Below are 18,921 nucleotides of genomic sequence, written 5' to 3' on the forward strand. Positions count from 1 at the left end.
GGAAGCAAAATTAATAAATTTTTCCAAGTCCCGACGAGAGCATGAAGCGGCACCGAAGTAATCATCGATGTACCGGAGAAAGAGTTGTGGAAGGGGGCCGGAGTAGGACTGCAACAAAGAATGTTCCACATACCCCATAAAGAGACAGGCATAGCTGGGCCCATGCGGGTATCCATAGCCACACCTTTTATTTGGAGGAAGTGAGAGGAGTTGAAGGAGAAATTGTTCAGCGTGAGAACAAGTTCAGCCAGACGGAGGAGAGTAGTGGTGGATGGGGATTGTTTGGGCCTCTGTTCGAGGAAGAAGCTAAGGGCCCTCAGACCATCCGGGTGGGGGATGGAGGTGTAGAGGGATTGGACGTCCATGGTGAAGAGGAAGCGGTTGGGGCCAGGGAGCTGGAAATTGTTGATGTGACGTAAGGTGTCAGAGGAATCACGGATGTAGGTGGGAAGGGACTGGACAAGGAGAGAGAAGGGAGTCAAGATAACGAGAAATGAGTTCTGTGGGGCAGGAGCAAGCTGAGACGATCGGTCTACCGGGGCAGTTTGTTTGTGGATTTTGGGTAGGAGATAGAAGCGGGCCGTCCGAGGTTGGGCGACTATCAGGTTGGAAGCTGTGGGAGGGAGATCCCCAGAGGAGATGAGGTCAGTGACAGTCCTGGAACCAATGGCTTGATGTTCAGTGGTGGGGTCATGGTCCAGGGAGAGGTAGGAGGAAGTGTCTACGAGTTGACGCTCAGCCTCCGCGAGGTAGAGGTCAGTGCGCCAGAGGTCATATTGCCAGTTCCTGACCTGATTGAAAATCCAGCTCATGGTTCTTTAGTATCCACTGTTGCATGGGGAAGTTTTGCTCACCGTTCAATCTGCTCTCTCTCTCTCTCTATGAAAACTTCATATGAACTTAAAGTCACAAGAACTGAAAAATAATTTCCATAAATGACTGGCACATAAGCAAATTGAAATAAGTCTCTTAAAACTCAAGGACTTAAACTTATTTACATACAAAATTTCAAAAGATGCTCATTTTTGAAGTGAATAGCATGGGTGCTCCCAACACAGCTGACACAGCCAATAACATTGTGACCAAACCCCCATGTGGAACTTGACAGAAATAAACCTTTTTGATGATATATCAGATAAAGTACTTATTTTTTTTAAACAGCTGGCTTGCTCTCAGGTATCTGCAATGTCACTTGATAGCTGCCTCAAAACGACTGACAGCATTTCAGGCTGAATCTTTTATCCATGGCTGCTCAGCAGTAATCTGCAATCACTCAGTTGGATTGGAAAATCAATGCCTGCATTTTGTTCTACTTTATTAATGTATAAATTGGGATAAGCGTCTTTATTAAGTTCTAAAATGAAACTGCAAATTCAGCAATGAGGTTTACAACCAAAACAATTTAATTATGAGAACAGCTTTCCAAAACATGAGCACAATAATATTACATCCCGCTTACATGATTTTGCAGCAACATGTACAAAAATCCAGCAAATTAAGATGTATAACTTAGAAGAACATCCTGATAATGCACAGAAATCTAATGGCTCTGATAAGACAAAATTGAGCGTTCATTCACTTACAATAAACATCCTTTATAGAATTGGTGCCTGAAGAAAAATGTTTCTTGTTATCCTCCAAATTAGATTACAACACATGTCACTCCTAGGTTTTTATACATTTGGTTGTGTGGAGCATACACTGTTTGGAGACTGGTCGTCTTGGCAGTGCTAATGCCAAATGTCACTGCTTTACATGTTCTTGACGGAAAAGATGTTTACACAATGGTATTAACCCCTTAGGTTGCCAAATTAAACTATTAAGTGGTCACTTTTTTGCATTGTATTTGAAAATATTAAAAGCTGACCTCGCCGTGTTAGTATTACATCTTATAAATCAAAATTTCAAGCATTAAGACCCTATTGACTGGGAAACCAGTTAATTTTCAATAAAAGGTCAAATTTGTGTTATGTATTTATCTCCAGAAGGAGCCATACCAATGATAATCACTTTTTAAAAAAAGTATTTTTAAACATAAAAAAATAAAGTTAAAATAAAATATTTTCAACATAAAAAAAGTAAAGCTAAAATAATAAAACAAGAGGGAAAATACAAGTCATGGCAAGCAGAAACAGTGTTAGGAGATTTATTTTGTCATAATCAAGCTACTCCTGAAATCTGAACAATCCTATTCTAACAACATTTGAGTTTATTTCAAAGACATATGCAAACTGAAAATCTTTTTTAAAAAAAACTGTTCAGCCAAAGCAGCTTTAACTTTCCTGGAGCTATGAAGTGTCACATTTAAAGACAAAAGCCATTTTTACCGCAGGTTTAATGTCATCACAAATACCTTGTTCAGAAAAGTTTCTTTAAAATATTGAATAAAGAGGACACAAATAATAATGAACACTAGAACCTATTGGCTATCTATCTAACCAACCAGCAGTAAGGATTAATAGATTACATTTAATAAGGAGTGAAAAAACTTAATCTAACTGACAAGTAATCTAAAAAGAAGTAATTGCCTGTAAATTGGTTCTTTCCATGACTAAAGATTGGGGGAGGGGGGGGGGAGAGAAAGAGAGAGAGAGGTGGAGAGAAGAGGGTGCCCAGCCACTATATTAATACTCCTAAACTCTTGGACAACCTTTCATAAACCATATTTCAGCAGTACAGAAAACAAAGGTACAAGCTCCTGTCACTCAGAGCAATTTCCCTCCTTTCAAGAGGTGAGAACAGACTGACAAAATTTACACTCTGTCAAACATGAGCAAGAAACACAATCTCTCCGCGCCTCTCACCACCCATCTGGTAACTCCTGTATGAGTCTGATACAACAGATACTGGTGACTCCACAGATGTTGGCAGCACTCCTGCTGATTCTGGGTTCTCATGTGAAAAATAGCCAGTCAATTTTGACATTTATCATGATGAGATCACAGTTAAACCAATCTTGTTCTTGTCCAATGTGTGCCAGAGCTTTTCCTGTTACTTTGACAGTGTTTCTCCCCTTCCTTGTAGGCACTGAATTTATGCTGAGCTAGCACCCCAAGAACTCTCTAGTACTTGCAAGTAGGCAATATTAAATGTATGAACCTCAACAATAAGTACTGGCAGATAATTCTTCAATTGGTTAAGTGGGTAGGGTGATGGGAAAGCAACACAATTGCCCAATATTGACAAAACAGGCAGTTCTGCAGGAATCACTTGATTGGAATTAGCAGTGACTGTTCTGCCTTATTTTGCTCTCTTACCCAGGGGTGTAATGCCACTATGGCTACCACAAGCAAAATTAGACAACCTCAAGTCTGTACGGCTTTGCTACATGTTAGAAGCACCATTTGAATTGATTTGCTTTTGGATTGTTCCGGGATTTTGGATTGAGGATGAAAGAAATAGAAGATTACATAGTTTTTTATTAATTTGTATGTAGTTGGAAAGGAACAAATATAGAAGCATCATGCTAATGTTTAAATCTGAACAATAACAGTATGCAAATTTCACTTCAACTATATGAAAGAAATTTATTCAAGCTTACGCCTGAAATGGAGAATCAGGATAGAATGTTGATCAAGAGCTCTGAAAGAAGGATTTTAAATATATGGCTGCATTTAAAGAAAAAAAAATTGTAAGCCAATCTCCAGCTGCAGATCAACTGGAAATCCAATGCTGTACTGTGGGTCAGTGCCTTGCAATTCACAAAAACTTATCAGTATATTTAACTTATTTCTTCCAAAAATTACTGAATTAAATATCATCACTGCTGAATATTTACAGCCTTCATAAAAAAAGTTATGGTTTAAATTAAAAAAGATCTTCCACAGTGGACAATTATAGTTTTTTTTAATTAGAGGATCTTTATTGAAGACTGCTGAGTGTAAAAATTTAAAAATAGAAAATAGTGATTAATGTTTTCAGAATTTGAATTCTTCCAATTGCTTTTATTAACAATACCACGCTAGTCTGGAGTTTCCATTCCATTGCACTGGTTTCTTTACACAATTCCCTGATATTGCAGTAACTGGTGCATAAGATCATGGAATTTTCAGTGCAAATTGGGTCAGAGTTTCTACAATCATTTGCACTAAATTTTAAAATATCACATTAGAAGCAGGTCCGACCCACAAAACTTGCAATGTCCCCACTGAGAGTTTATCCTAATTGTGCTTGTTGTAGACTTTCAAGGAGGCTCCAAAAATTAGATGGAGTTTGAATTTAAGGACACTAATTGGTATATTTTGAAAGATTAGGGTTACAGTAGTAAAACCTAACAGGAAAATATTTTTGGATCTTTAAGTCATTTTCAGTATTTAAAAAAAGGGATCAGGTTACTCACAGACTGGATTGACATGGAATTAAAATGTTCACTTTTTTGTGATAACCTATTTTCAGATGTATTAATCGAGCTTTACCAAGTTACCACTCGAGTGTTTTTAATGTAACTTAAAATGTAGTGTTTTAAATGTTGACCAATTGTGCTGGTTCATGGCAAATTTTGTGTTCAGTGATGTACAAATGGAGTGTGTAGAAACTCAAAAGGAGACTTTTCAAAGTGGGCACAATTTGTACTGGAATTGTTAACTGCACCCAGTGAGAAATTTTACCCCACTATACTCAAATAACTAATCTTCTTCAGAATCACTGTTCTTCTTTGATGGAGCACTAGTCCTGATAGATGACATCAATTGATCTTCAATCTGTCTTCGTGGGTTTTCCTCTAGTTCAGTTTTGATTGCACCAGATTCTGACAGCTTCCATTCCAGTTCTTCATTAAGCAAGGAGACAAGATAAAAAGACAATATAGAACATTGCAATATTATTTAACTCAAAATATCCCCTTCCATGACTTAATGACAAGTTTTAAATTGCAGGTACATTCACTACAAGGCATATAAAGACTAAATTACAATGCATGTATACACACAAAAGACTGGAGCAGTATTGTATTGTAAACAAATATATAGTTGGAAGTCTTGTGTTTAGCAATGCATCATGAAACCCACACTCTTCAAAGGTTATCACATCTGAAAGTGGGGTCCCTGAGGTTTCATTTACCTGATACTTACTTTAATCGATTAATTGACTGGCTAATTATAAATGTGAGCTGATTGAACCAAATCAATGAAGAACAAACAAGCAGCAGAAACTGACTCAATTGCTGAAATCATTTTGACATTAATTTGAACCATCTTCTTGATGTTTCAGCTAGATGAAAATGTGTTGGTAAAAGCAACATTAAAAACATTGTATAGCCATATAAACATGCTTATTTTAACCAATATCTAAAGAGTAAATCTCTGGGAGAAAAAAACGACCCCCATATTAGGAGTCTGAGGCACAATTCGAGTACTTGCTAAGTTTAGCACCTCCAAAAGGTCATCGACCTGAAATGTTAACACTCTTCAGCTGCTGAGTTTTTCCAGCTTTTTTAAATGTTTTTATTTCAGGTTTCCAAGCATCTGCAGTATTTTGCTTTTAAATTGCTAGTTGTGCCTATTGTACCACCTCCCAACCCAAACTCCTGTCTGACTACTACTTAGCACCTTACCCATGGTTTCCCCTCCCCAATTATGCTGTCTCCCAGCATAAACTAGTCTCATCAGTTAGCTGCAGAACTCATTCTGAATCAGTTAGTTCTTAGCTTTTCAGGTCTTTCCCCCAATGCATTTTAAATATATAAATTGTCATGAATGGTATACATTATACAGTAAAACATATTACATACTAAAAATGCGCATGAGATAATTAGTAAGCTTACATTAGTTACAAGTGTTAATTGCAGTTGACAAAAAAGTTAAAAGATATTAAATTCACATCAGCAGTGTATATCGTGTGGCAGAACACAAATCCTAGATTTTTCAAGCATACCCAATCTCAAACCCTTACATTTTTGGGATCAGCCTCATTAACAGGTCATAGGGGAGCTTGGTGACAGGTGGAAAATCCGATGCTATTGCAGGATTTAAAAAGGACTGCAGAGCATAAAAGGACAGGTATCATGATTTGTAGCATTGAAAGGCAAAAAGCTGTGTGAAGTATTGAGCTCCAGTTGGAAGCTTTAGAAAGGTCCAAATCAGTTTCATTAACATGCAGCCTAGCAGAAGGATCACAAATATAAATAAAGACTTGAAAAATTGGGGCTTCTTCATTTTAGTAGTGCACATTTGTTTTAATGTCCAATTCAAAAGACAGCACCTCCAACAAAGCAGTTCTCCCTCAGTACTGGATTGAAGTACTCAAACATTGGAGTGAAGATTGAAACCACGAACTTCTGGCTCAAGCTCAAGAGTGCTACAATAAGTCAAGTCTCACACTTACAGATGTAGTACGCTAAAGAGAACCATATAGAAGGATTTTACTGATTCCATTGGATGCATCATAACTGTTGTCATGTTGCTTAGAGATCATGAGCCAATGCCTAGAAGTAGGGCAATGGCTGAAATAAGTGGAGATGGTAAATTCAAGGCTGGGATTTTCCAGCCCCACCCACCATCAGGATCGTCTGGTCCCATCAATTGACCTTTGGCTGGCCCATTGCATCCCCCCACATTGGGTCTCACCACGGCGGGACCAGAAAATCCCAGCCAGAGTTGCTGCATACCTGGATCATCCCAGATGCACACCCCAAACAGCTCAAAGTTGCAGAGGTGCTGATCTGATAACAGGGTCATGTCAGACCTCATGTCTCAAGAGGTTTTAATAATAGAGCAATTTTGCAAACTCCTACCCCTGAGGAATCACCTACTTGAAGCACTAGACTAAATTTAACAGAATATAGGACAGTGTCAGAAAGGGAACGAGCCAGGAACATATACTGGCAGCAGTCACACCCATCACATGTTAAATAATCAAAATATTTTTTGAAAGTATGAACAAACTTCATTATATAGCACCTTTCATACAACCCAAAATGTTTCAGTAATGAAATATTTTGAGGCATAGTCAATTCTGTAAAGTAGGCAAACAAAGCAATCAATTTGTGCATAGCAAGATCCCACACAGCAATGAGTTCAATACAAATTGATTGGTTTAGTGGTGTGGGTGGGGTGTAAATGTTCGCCAAGGCACTGGGATAATTCCTATACTGCTCTTCAAATACTGTCATAGGATCTTATACACCCAAATGAGTGGGCAAATAGACCTTTTATTTGAAGACTGATGGTGTAAGGTTGTACGCACAATTCAGTATTAGCAACAGATTATACATGTAATACATAATCTAATGTTCTCAATTTACTAACAGCACAGCCACTGGTTTGAGAGATCCACAAATGCAAATAAAAAGCACTGTTTGAATTTTCTGAAGTATGTTTCTTCAACAAAAAAAAACTAATTGTTTATTTTTCCACAAAAATTCTGGCTCATAAGCAGTGGAAAATTTAACAAGTTCAAAAGTACAAGCTGCCCAATGAGGCAGTGAAAAAATCTGCAAGCGCTCAGCAAAAAGTGCTTGTAATGCAATATACAAAGATTGGTTCATTGGTAGTGCTGACTAAAATCTGCCAACAAACATGATCAAGTGGAAAATGGCTCACTTTTAGTATTTTATACTTTATTATTTAGTACTGTGCAGTAAATGTAATGTATCACATATCAATAAATATTGAGCTATGCAATGGGGAACTGTTAAAATTATAGATTAATCTGCTTACAGGTCAAATCTGAATTTATGAACTGCATCAACTCACTCTGTGCATCTCTCAACTTAATATAACTAAACCAATAGCTTACTGCCCCATTAATTATAGAAGTGGAATTTCCCCCGTCTGTAATTCAGTCACTAATTACATACTCAATCTCACAAGAAAACAAGGAAATGAATAAATCTCATATGAAAACAAGCCAGATCCACTCTTAAGTTGCAAAGTCCAGAATTAGTAAATGGACAAGTTATAAATCTCTTGATAGAGATAGCTCTTTGCAATAATCCACACCTTAATTTCCATGAAGCATTAATACATAAAAAAAAATTAATTCAGTATAAAATAATGGGATTAATCATCTGAAGGATGGGAACCATCAGATACTTTGTACAGGAATTGGATTAGTGAAAATACGAAGTGCTTATTGACATATCCCAGGGATCACAGCTGCTATCCTTACTTTTTGTAATTCAAATGAACTTCTGAATCTAAGTTGTCAAAGGCAAAATGGTCAAATTTACAAAAGGTTGGAGGGTGGGCAGTTGTATTAGGGCATGCAGCCTGGGAATTATAAAATGAATTAAAGAATTAAAATATGCAAGAGAATAGAACAATGATGGATGAAACTTAATATGGATGTGTGTTGAGAATAGCACATAAAAGGCAAAAATGGGAGAACAAAATTGTTCTCTGCTTAATACATTGCTTCTGAATTTCCAGGTGGATTGGGCAGAGGAACAAAGACTCCAGGGAGTCTCTGCCCCATTTACCATGACCGTTCTAATGAAAAGTTATCAATCTGAAATGTTTACTGTTTCTCTCTCCAGAGATGCTGCCAGACCTGAGAGTATTTCAAGCAGTTTCTGTTACCATTGCCCTTGACATTTCTTTCCTAACACATCTCCAGTAGGGGTACAAACTTCTGCTTAAAACAGAATCATTTGGCAGACATATAATGGCTCTTGCATCATTCTGTGGCAAATCCTTCAGGCAGATACCTGCCACAAAGGTCACCATGGAAACTGGGATTTGGATGTTTCTGGATTGTCCTTTCAGATTGAAAGATCTGTAGGTGGATAGCTCACAACTGCCTGTGAATGTGTCACTGCACTGTAGTGTCGAGGCCATTTGGTACTTATTGACAGCAACCAACTGGCTGAAAACATCTGAATCAAGGGAACCTCTCTTCTTCGACTTTCAGCAAGTGCTAACTCTCAAGTGAAAATCCTGTCCAGTGCTTACTCAAAATATTTAAAATGCCAGAACTCAGAAATATAGCCCAGTTCAGTAGCCAAGTACTCACTAAGTGCCATCAAAATATGGTCATGCAACAAAAGAGAGTTCATAGATCAGCTATTTGAATATTACAAGTCATTTGAAAAATCCTAGAGGAAAACCTAGTTTGATATTATAATTTGATTAATAAAGATGTCAAGGCATGAATTTGGATAATTACAGCTCTGTATAAAACAATTTTCTTAATCACTTACCTTCTTTTGTTAAATTCATGCCTCCAAATACTAAGGGCCCAACATACTGTGCCTTGATGTCACCATCACGATAAATAAATATTGTTGGGAGGTTCCTGTCAGGGTAGCTGGGTATGCAGGTTGTGGATATGGCTTTAATAAATTTAGTTTCTGGGAACATCCTTGCTAGTTCACTTAGATGTTGATTTACCAACGCACAAAGAGGTATCCTGGTGCATACAAACAAACAGACAAAAAATTGCAAGACTAAGAAAGTGCACAATAAACAATAAGTTATGCTCAAAGTCCTTATTTAAGTAATTAAGGGTGCGAGTTAAAATCTTATGTAGGACAAAGCAACTTTTTAAAAAGAACTACAATCTACTAAATTCCAGTGAGCAATGAACTGTACTGCATTGAAATGTTGGTTGGTGCAACCTGAAATGTTATTAAGTTCAAATACCTGTAATATTTACTAGTGCTATTTGGAAGCACTAGTTAGGCAGTCTGGGAGAAGAGATTATAAATAGTTTCCCTTCCTATGACAATAGTATCATCAGCCATATCCCTCATGGTTAGCAGGGAGAAATCCGTATTGCAAGTTTGGGTACAGGTTCCTATAATGTTCTGTCCATGAAAATTATATCAGAGGACTGAAGAGGAAATTCCTCTTTAATGTTGCCCCCCCGTATTCTTCTTTGATTTGAATAAAGAAAGCATAACAACAAAATGGAGTGTGAGACAATTATAAGTATGACAGATGTTTATTTTTCATTCAAAGTGCTACTCTGTGGAACACAAGTGTATTAAATAGATATATAACTTACCCTTGTTTGTATAGGTGCAGTATTACCCACAGGCGTTCACCAGCTTTAGTCACCTCCTGCACATAGTCAGGCCCTGAGATCTCCAAAATCTCCCCAAACACTTTCTTCATCTGGGTTGCCTTCCATTCGGCTAGTCTTTGCTGTCTGGATAACATTAAATTCTAGTTAGTCAATTAATCATACTGTTGTAGTAGAAAATAACCACTCAGATGCCGTTAAACAGATCTAATATTTAATGCCAGGACTATTCATCCTGTTTCTTTCAGACACGAAATCTGCATTTGTGAGGACGGGAAGGTAATGTCCTCCCCTGGTGGCAGGGGGGCATTTAATCAGGCAGGAGGATAGCAGTGGCAATCCCACTGTCTTCCCACCTCCACCCTGATTAGGTCCCTGGTGGGAAGGTCTGTAGGCGGCACTGCTGGTATTAACCCAACAGTGGGCAGGGTGCTTGCCATGCAGACAGCATGACAAGCAAACCTGTTTGGGGCTGCTTGCTGGCACCTAGGGAAGGGGTAGGTGGGAGCGGTATGCCTCTTAATCAGAGGGAGATCAAGGGACATGGCATCAGGAAGAGGGCAGCCCGCTGAGAGCCGCTCCCCTCCCATCCTCTTCAACTCCTATTTGACTCTCTTCTCACTATCACTCACCTGTGGCTCCAGCGACAATGCTAGGGCTAAGGTGGGTGTCATACAGGCAGCAGCCCCCAGCTCCCTGGTGGCACTGCCATTCATTACAGGAGCCAACCTTTGATTGGCCAGCAGCTCTCGGCGGGCGGGTCTTCCACTCCTAGGGTCCTTGATTCCAGAGAAGACCTGCCATTTTCCAGCTAAGTGCCCAAGTGGCACTTTATTTGGCGGGCCTTCCCTAAAAGGAGGTGGCATGGGGCTCCTGCTGGCTCTCCAGCCAGTGGGTGAGATTTCTGTCGCCTCCATTAAATCCAGCCTAGTTAATCAAATCCTGTCCAAACGAAAGTTAACATGACAATGGCCATCCTGTAAGTTTGAATTTCAAAAATTTAGCCAGGTGAAGGGAAAGCATCATATAAATCAATTTTTCACACTGAAGTGGAATGTAAGAGGATATAATGGGGAAGAATTTGCTGTAGCAGATACTATTAAATACCCCTGTTGGTGGGACTTGCCCTTACATGTTTAGATTTTTAAAACTTTTTAGTGCAAGCTAATAATGAAGGTAAATGGGCACCCAAGATGTCAGTGAACAGGTAACCAACTGTGTATCTCTTTAGCCAGATTGAAGACTTTAGAAATAAATAGAAAAGGACTGAGAAAGAAATATCAACTAGATTGGCGAATTCCATGTCAAATCACATACAGGAAGAGAAATAAAGATTCAATTAAGAAAGAGAGAAAATGACAGAAAGGAAAATAGAATTTTTTTTTAAAACTCTCCCACAATAACATCACTTGAAGGAATGAAACTCCACACTTGAAATTAACAATCACCACATCAAATGGGTATGGGTGCTTATCCTTGAATGACAATACTAACTTTCTATAGCAAGTTTAGTTCATACCTACTGCATAAACACAGCAACTGCTCACCATTCAATGCATTTCAATAGTGTAACAAACAACAAAATGCCATTTTCGTGAAGGTAAGGCAGAGTGGTGAAACTTGAACAGAAACTTCCGGGTTTTCCATTTAGCCTTGAAACTGCCCCTTGCCTGAACTTGCTGTGTCATTTACATGTGAACATTCCTAGCCTCATCGTTATTTAGACAGCAGAATCTGGGCCAATATTTAAGCAAAAGAGACAGATCAGGAAATCTAGATAATTAATAGGTTAAAGATAAAAAGGACAGACTAATCTGCACAGAGATAAAGGTTGGTGCAAATAGAGCATACTAATGGGAAATTTTAACCAGCATAAAATAAACTGAAATGCTCAAGCAGTCTACAATCTGAGAAAATGAGGAATTGTTTCAAGGGCCATCTTATTGAACCAGGTCACAAATGATTATCCAATCAGCCTAGCGTTGTGAACTTTTTATTTTAAAGTCAGATCAAATATTAAGGACTAACAATCAAAATAAAAATAGGTTAAGCTGCATGGTGGTCCCTCGTGACTGTTATGGTTTTCAATGCTAACTTGATGGCTCAAGTTTGCTGGAGCCCATCGATTAACAAACGCATCTGCATTTCCAACACTTCTTTAACATCTTCAAATTGTTTACCTGTACATCTCAATGGCTCTTTCATCTTCCTCACTGAATTCATCCTCATTCTCTTCTAGTTCTTCCAGGGTCATGTCTTCGTATGTTTTAACTGACAGAAAAAGTAGATTCATTATCCGAATATGCTGAAAACCTCACATTTAAAAAAGTCATGAGCCTCTGAGCATATTTAAAAAGCACTTTCAAAAATATATTTGGCAAATTTCTTTATTTGGAAAGGGTGCAGTGAGAAACCATGTGACATTTACATCGTGCACAAGTGATAAAACAATGCATTCAATTTGCAATTTGTTATTGAATTGCTTGTAGAGGAATGCAAAAGGTTTTGCTTAAATACTAAAAGCCAAAGCCCTCTACAGTTAGAACCAATACGTGATACAGCAAGTTTGAATTACAACCCTTCACCAGTGGCCTAGATTTAAATTTCCAACTGTTCATAGCCTAGGCAATTAAACAACTAACCGGATGAGGAGGCTCTCCACACATCCCCAAACTCAATGGTAGGGTAGCCCAATACTTCAAGGCTGAAACAGTTCCAACTATCTTCAGCCAAGAGACCATCATAAATACCAGTCTTCAGCCAATTTGATTCACTCCACGTGATATCAGGAAACTGCCAGGCACTGGATACCAAAATGGGCCCTGATGACATCCCAGATGTAGTACCTTATACCTGTGCTGCAGAATTTGTCGTCGCTGTAGCCAAGCTGTTCCAGTACAGCTACAATGCTGGCATCTACCTGACAATGTGGAAAATTGTCCCGGTATGTCCGGTCAACAAAAGGCAGGACAAATCCAATCTGGCTAATTATCATCCCATCAGTCTACCCTCAATCAACAGCAAACAGATGGAAGGTGTCATTCATAGTGCTATCAAGCAGCAGTTACTCAACAACAGCCTTCCCACCAGTGCTCAGTTTGGGTTGTGCCAGGGTCACTTGGCTCCAGAACTCAATACAGCCTTGGTCCAAACATGGACAAAAGAGCTGAATTCTAAAAGGTGAAGTAAGCATAACTGCCCTTGACATCAAATCAACTTTTGATCAAGTGTGGCATCAAGAAGCCCCAGAAAAATTTAAATCATTAGGAAATAAGGGAGAAAACACTCCATTGGTTGCAGTCATACCTAGCATAAAGGAAGATAGTTGCAGTTTTTTGGGGGAGCCAAACATCTCATCCCCAGGACACACTACAGGAGTTCCTCAGATATAGTGTCCTCGGTCCAACCACCTTCAGCTGCTTCATCAATGATCTTCCTTCCATCATAAGGTCAGAAGTGAGGATGTTCGCTGAGGATTGCAAAATGTTCAGCACCATTCATGACTCCTCAGATAATAAAAGAATCCGACTCCATATGCAGCAAGACCTGGCTAACATTCAGGCTTGGGCTGACTAAGTAGTGAATAACATTCGCACTATACAAGAGCCAGGCAATGACCATCTTCAAAAAGAGAGAATCTACCATCTCCCCTTGACCTTCAGTGATATTACCATTGCTAAAACCCCCACCATCAACATCCTAGGGGTGATCATTGACCAGAAACTTAACTGGACCAGCTATTAAATACTGCGGCTACAAGAGCAGGTCAGAGGCTAGGAATTCTGCAGAGAGTAACTCACCTCCTGACTCCCCAAAGCCTGTCCACCATCTACAAAACACAAGTCAGGAGTGTGATGGAATACTCTCCATTTGCCTGGGTGAGTATTGTTCCAACAACAATCAAGAAGCTTGACAACATTCAGGATAAAGCAGCCCACTTAATTAGAACCTCATCCACCAGCTCCAACATCCACTCCTTCCACTACTGGCACATGCTGGCAGCAATGTGTACCATATACAAGGTGCAAGTCAATAACTCACCAAGCCTCCTTTAAAAGCACCCTCCAAACCCCCATCCTCTACCATCTAGGAGGGAAAGGGATCAGACATATGGGAACACCACCACCTACAGGTTCCCCTCTAAGCCACATACCATCTTGACTAGGAACTATATTGCCATTCGTTCAACTGTTTTTGGATCAAAAACCTGGAAAATCCTTTCCTAATAGCATCATATGCATACCCTAAACACAGACTGTGGTGCATCAAGCAGGCAGCTCATCATTTTCTTAAGAACAATTAGGAATGGGCAACAAATTCTGGCTTTGCCAACAATGCTCACATTCCCATGACCTAATAAATAAATGCTCCCTATTTACCAACTGATTTGGGGTGCTGAATGAGCTCTTCCTCTGCTGCCTCATTTGGATCCTCTTTAGGGGGGAGGATGCCCTTTTTCCGCAAAATATCATTCCATTCAGTATCTGCATTTGGATCCTGAAGTAAAAGAAAGAAGAATTAGTATAATAGTTTAATACATATTTTCACATCCTATACTCACCATTACAAATGACCCCACACTTCACATTTAACACTGAAAGTGGAAATATTCCACTGTTCTTTAAACACCTCACAATGATGAAACTAACAATTTCTTTTTCCTTTCAAGAATAGGTAGCCTCAAACTGAGACAAGGGGGCAATACTGAGGCAGATAAAAACAAAAAACTGCGGATGCTGGAAATCCAAAACAAAAACAGAATTACCTGGAAAAACTCAGCAGGTCTGGCAGCATCGGCGGAGAAGAAAAGAGTTGATGTTTCGAGTCCTCATGACCCTTCGACAGAACCCTTCGTCAGTTCTGTCGAAGGGTCATGAGGACTCGAAACGTCAACTCTTTTCTTCTCCGCCGATGCTGCCAGACCTGCTGAGTTTTTCCAGGTAATTCTGTTTTTGTTTTTAATACTGAGGCAGAGTTTGCCTCTACACTTTTTTCCCTCTGAAGGAAAATGTGCTCACCATCACTGGAAGGGTACAGTCAATGACAGTGACTGTCAATGCTGGAAGAGATACTGTACAGGATTTCTTCACATCTTATCATCTTTTCCCTTCTTACTTTTATCTCACCATCTGTGCTCAATGACAAACTGCAGATACTTTCAGCCAACCACTTCTTTCTTTGATGTCCCTCCCTTTCATTTCAGGTGCTGAAAAATGTGGAAGCCTAGTGCTCGCTTGCACTACTTCGCTGTGTTCAGAGAAAAAGATGCAATTATCTTTCCTAGGGTAGAGAGCCTCTTTGACCTCCCTGATACAGTGGTGGACTGCAAACGGGAAATCTGTGCAGATCATTCAGCACATTTGGCACAAGTGATCTATCCCAGTGCTATGTTCCATTTGCTCCTGTTCCCATCCAACTTCATTTAACCCTATCAGCATATTCTTCCATTCCTTTCTCCCTTGTGTACTTATTTATCTTCCTCTTAAACATATCTAAGCTATTCACCTCCACATGGTAGCAAGTTCCACATTTTAACCACTCCAGGTAAAGGAATTTCTCCTCAGCTTCATTTTGGATTTGTTAGTGATATCTTATATTTATCATCCCTAGTTTTAGACTCCCCACAAGAGAAAACTATCAAAATCCTTCATAATTTTAAAGACTTCTATTAGGTCACTCCTCAGCCATCTCTATTTTCTGGAGAAAACTAGCCCAGATGGTTCAGTATTACCTGATAGTTATTGTGAGTACAATGTCGATGAATTTCTAGGCCATGGAATTCTCTGACACAAACCATTATTGAACCTGAGTCCATCAGTTATTTTAAGAGATCATTAGATAGTTACTGGAAAAATATTCAAAATGATGAGGACTGGATAATAGAGCAAGTTTAGGCTAGCTGGTTCATGTGGGGATTACTGGAGCAGACTAGATGAGATGAATCACCTATTTCCATGTGTTAACACTTCAGGTGCTCGGCATCCAGTAGTCAAAATCAAGCAGCAACCTGATCAGCTGGTTCCATGTCAAAGTCCAACTTTTTACAGCAGTGGGCAATTGTGGCCAGACTGTCAGTCCACTACAAGAGTACAACCAGAACAACAACAAACTGATAATTATTCTGAAAGCAAATCTCCAAATTATAGAACTCAACCTACTCCAATTACAAATCAATTTTCCATGTCAATAAGTCCACCCAGAATGCTCCTCACAAAGCTTTACATACTGTTTTGTTTGATGGTCAAATAATCATCACTTACTGTACTAGGTTTGCTGGAGAATCCATTGCACAGGGAGGTAGGAAATGTTACACAAAAAAAACCACTGTCCCTCCAGGTTGCCTTCTACTATCAAGGTAGACATGATATAATGTTGATGGACCCGTTGACTAACCATAACAACCAATCTCATACACCCTACAACAGACCCAGCAATGACACAAGGATCTATTCAAAGAAAAATTTGTAACTTGGCTGGTGTTACCCAGTTTAGCTGATCAATGACCTGGATTTTTACAATGACAGAGAGCTTCTCACTCATTGTAAAAATGGCAGAAGAGGCTGGAAATCAGAAGTTCCACACCTGAACACAGCAACTACCATTTTCATGGGGGCAGGAATGTGCCCAAGTCAGGATTTGTACACGCATATATCACAGAGGCAGATGCCCATATAAAACAGCTGCTGCCTCCACTTATGTCTAATTTTGTTGATCTAGGTGTGGGAAACACAACATATGCAAGTTAGACCTGGTAGGAGTAGGTTTGAACTTTGTGGTGTCCTTTGAAGAGGTGGGCTACCCTTTTGGAGTGGTAGAGTACCCCTTTGGATATGGTCCTGGGACATCTTTGGGGGGAGTTCAGGTGCCCTTTGGGATTGTTAAAAGTAAGCACAAATATGTGTAAAAAGTGTGTTAACTATCAGGCTGCCAAGACATTTAAAACTCCTGCCTTTTAAATCTTTGAAAAAAATGTCTGGAATGTTTTAAGAAAAATTCATTGCTTGCTATTTCATTTTGGTGACATAAGCCTGAGGGCTACCATTACTGGATTAGTGCTGCATGATTGATTTCACTATTTTTCATTATCACAGTAAGAGCCTGACATTTCAGTTTGATTGACAGCTCCAAGTGCTTACATACTCTTTGAAATGGGACTATGAATTCCAATGCTAGTTTTTTTTTTAAGGATTTATGTACTTGCATGAAATATTTGTTCTTATCAAGGGATTATGTAGTTGAAGGAATGCAAATATAGTAAATGGGTTTTATGAATGTGTTATTTTCAAAAATAGTCTGCGACAGACACCTAGAACTCTATTATTTCATCTCAGCATGGTTCCTGAGATCTGCCCATGGTGAAAATGGGATGAGTTGGCATGGTAAGTATAAGGGCAAAGGGTACTGGATTGAGGACATTAGTTGGCATAAGGGCTATAAAGGGCCACGGGGTGAGCAGAGGGGCATGGGAGTGTGCAAGGGTGTAGGCTGATTGCCTGGTCCGACATCCAGAGAACCCTACCATCCTGGAATGAAAATCCCAACTACCGGGGCACTTTCTCCTGGGTCAGGGAAACATCATGACTCTGCACTCCCATAATGGGAGTGAAAATTCAATCCAATGTCTTTTTGTGCTTCTGGCAGCCAACAAATTCAGACTCGAGATGAAAATCCTTCTAAAATAACCATATCTAAGGATTTTGTTTTATTCAATTTATCTCCCTCATCTCCAATTCTGATAATGGTCTCAAATGAAATGTTGCCTTCCTCTTTCTGATACTCAATAACCTATCACTTTTTGTTCCCATTTCTAATTTATAGAATTCATTGACACACTTTCATCATGGATTACCATCAATTTATATCATTTTTGTTGAGATGAACTAAGTTATGTCGTTTAGCAAACACTCCCTGTTATTAATTCCATAATTCAATTACCCTGCAACATTATAACGTCTTGCTGCAGCTGGACAACTAAATGTTAAAGCCCACCCTTGTATTATTGTCCGAAATGGGCAGAAGAAAATGAAGTTAGCTGTATGTCCTTAAAACCGAGTGCACCATTAGAAGGTAGAAAAAATAGAATAAGGAACCTCTTAAACTGGTTTTTTTGAAATAGGGCTTGCATCACACTATATCACGACACTGATAATTAACGTGCTGTCAATGTAGTTTGAGACGTCGTTTTCAAATATATATACTTAAAACTTCAACAATTAGTTGATCTCTTGAAATGAGACACACGGTTTGACAAGACTTGCGAAACTCAAAAAGTGCTTTTATCTAGAAAAGTTTTGCAGCCCCGAGGTTAGTAGGCCAAACAAGCGACCCCAAAGTTATATCGTGCGTCAATGGAAACATGTTTAATCGTGGCAGCTACACAATAAGATCCACAGTGGTTTTTTGTCACATCTCAAATGATAATAAGACATACAGTTGCTAAATATCACCCGAGAAAGACAACTCCTCTGCTGCTAACTTTTCCGTACGAGTTAAATAACCCTCAGGAAGAGAGTTCCTGACCTGCATGCTGTCTGGGATGTTGTCGACACCGACCCTGGGCTAATATCCCTGGAGCACGAGTCCCCGCTGCAGCTTCTCCCTCGATGGGCACAGGTTAATCTCAGTCTGGGTTTCACTCTCTGAAGATTGAAGGTTGCTGTTGATTCTGGGGATTTCTTTTTAGGTTGCACTAGTTTCCGGTTTCTTACGCTGCCATTTATGGAATGGCAGTGACAACATTTCCAAATGAGGAAATAGAAACCCCAGTGACTCACTCATTTGCTACTCGCTCCCATTGCTTCCTCTTGTTCAGCCGCTGCAACATGGCAGGCAGGAAAAGGCTTATATTTATGTATTGGCAGTGCTTGATAATTCTTAATTCGTAATTGATAATTCTAAGTTTACCTACTAATGTTCTACAATCGCATGCAGTTTATATGTAACAAACGTTCCAATTTTATA

At 39.3% G+C, this 18,921-nt stretch overlaps 1 protein-coding gene across 2 annotated transcripts; it reads right to left on the reverse strand.

Annotated features, from left to right (window-relative positions):
- Window positions 1–1,380: 1,380 nt before the first annotated feature.
- On the reverse strand, window positions 1,381–18,701 carry pdcl3 (phosducin-like 3). 2 transcript variants are annotated; one of them, XM_041199502.1, is made up of 7 exons: window positions 18,541–18,701; window positions 18,481–18,505; window positions 14,340–14,457; window positions 12,141–12,231; window positions 9,943–10,086; window positions 9,137–9,345; window positions 1,381–4,768 (listed from the first exon to the last, which is right to left on the reverse strand). In XM_041199502.1, the coding sequence occupies exons 2-7, from the start codon at window positions 18,484–18,486 to the stop codon at window positions 4,626–4,628; spliced, it is 711 nt and encodes a 236-aa protein (XP_041055436.1). In that variant the 5' UTR covers window positions 18,487–18,505; window positions 18,541–18,701; the 3' UTR covers window positions 1,381–4,625. The 2 variants fall into 2 exon arrangements, with proteins under 2 accessions (XP_041055436.1, XP_041055437.1); XM_041199503.1 differs by lacking the exon at window positions 18,541–18,701 and having other exon boundaries at window positions 18,392–18,483.
- Between the last annotated feature and the right edge of the window lie 220 nt (window positions 18,702–18,921).

The sequence above is a fragment of the Carcharodon carcharias genome, chromosome 11, assembly GCF_017639515.1.
Source record: "Carcharodon carcharias isolate sCarCar2 chromosome 11, sCarCar2.pri, whole genome shotgun sequence".
Classification (NCBI taxonomy): domain Eukaryota; kingdom Metazoa; phylum Chordata; class Chondrichthyes; order Lamniformes; family Lamnidae; genus Carcharodon; species Carcharodon carcharias.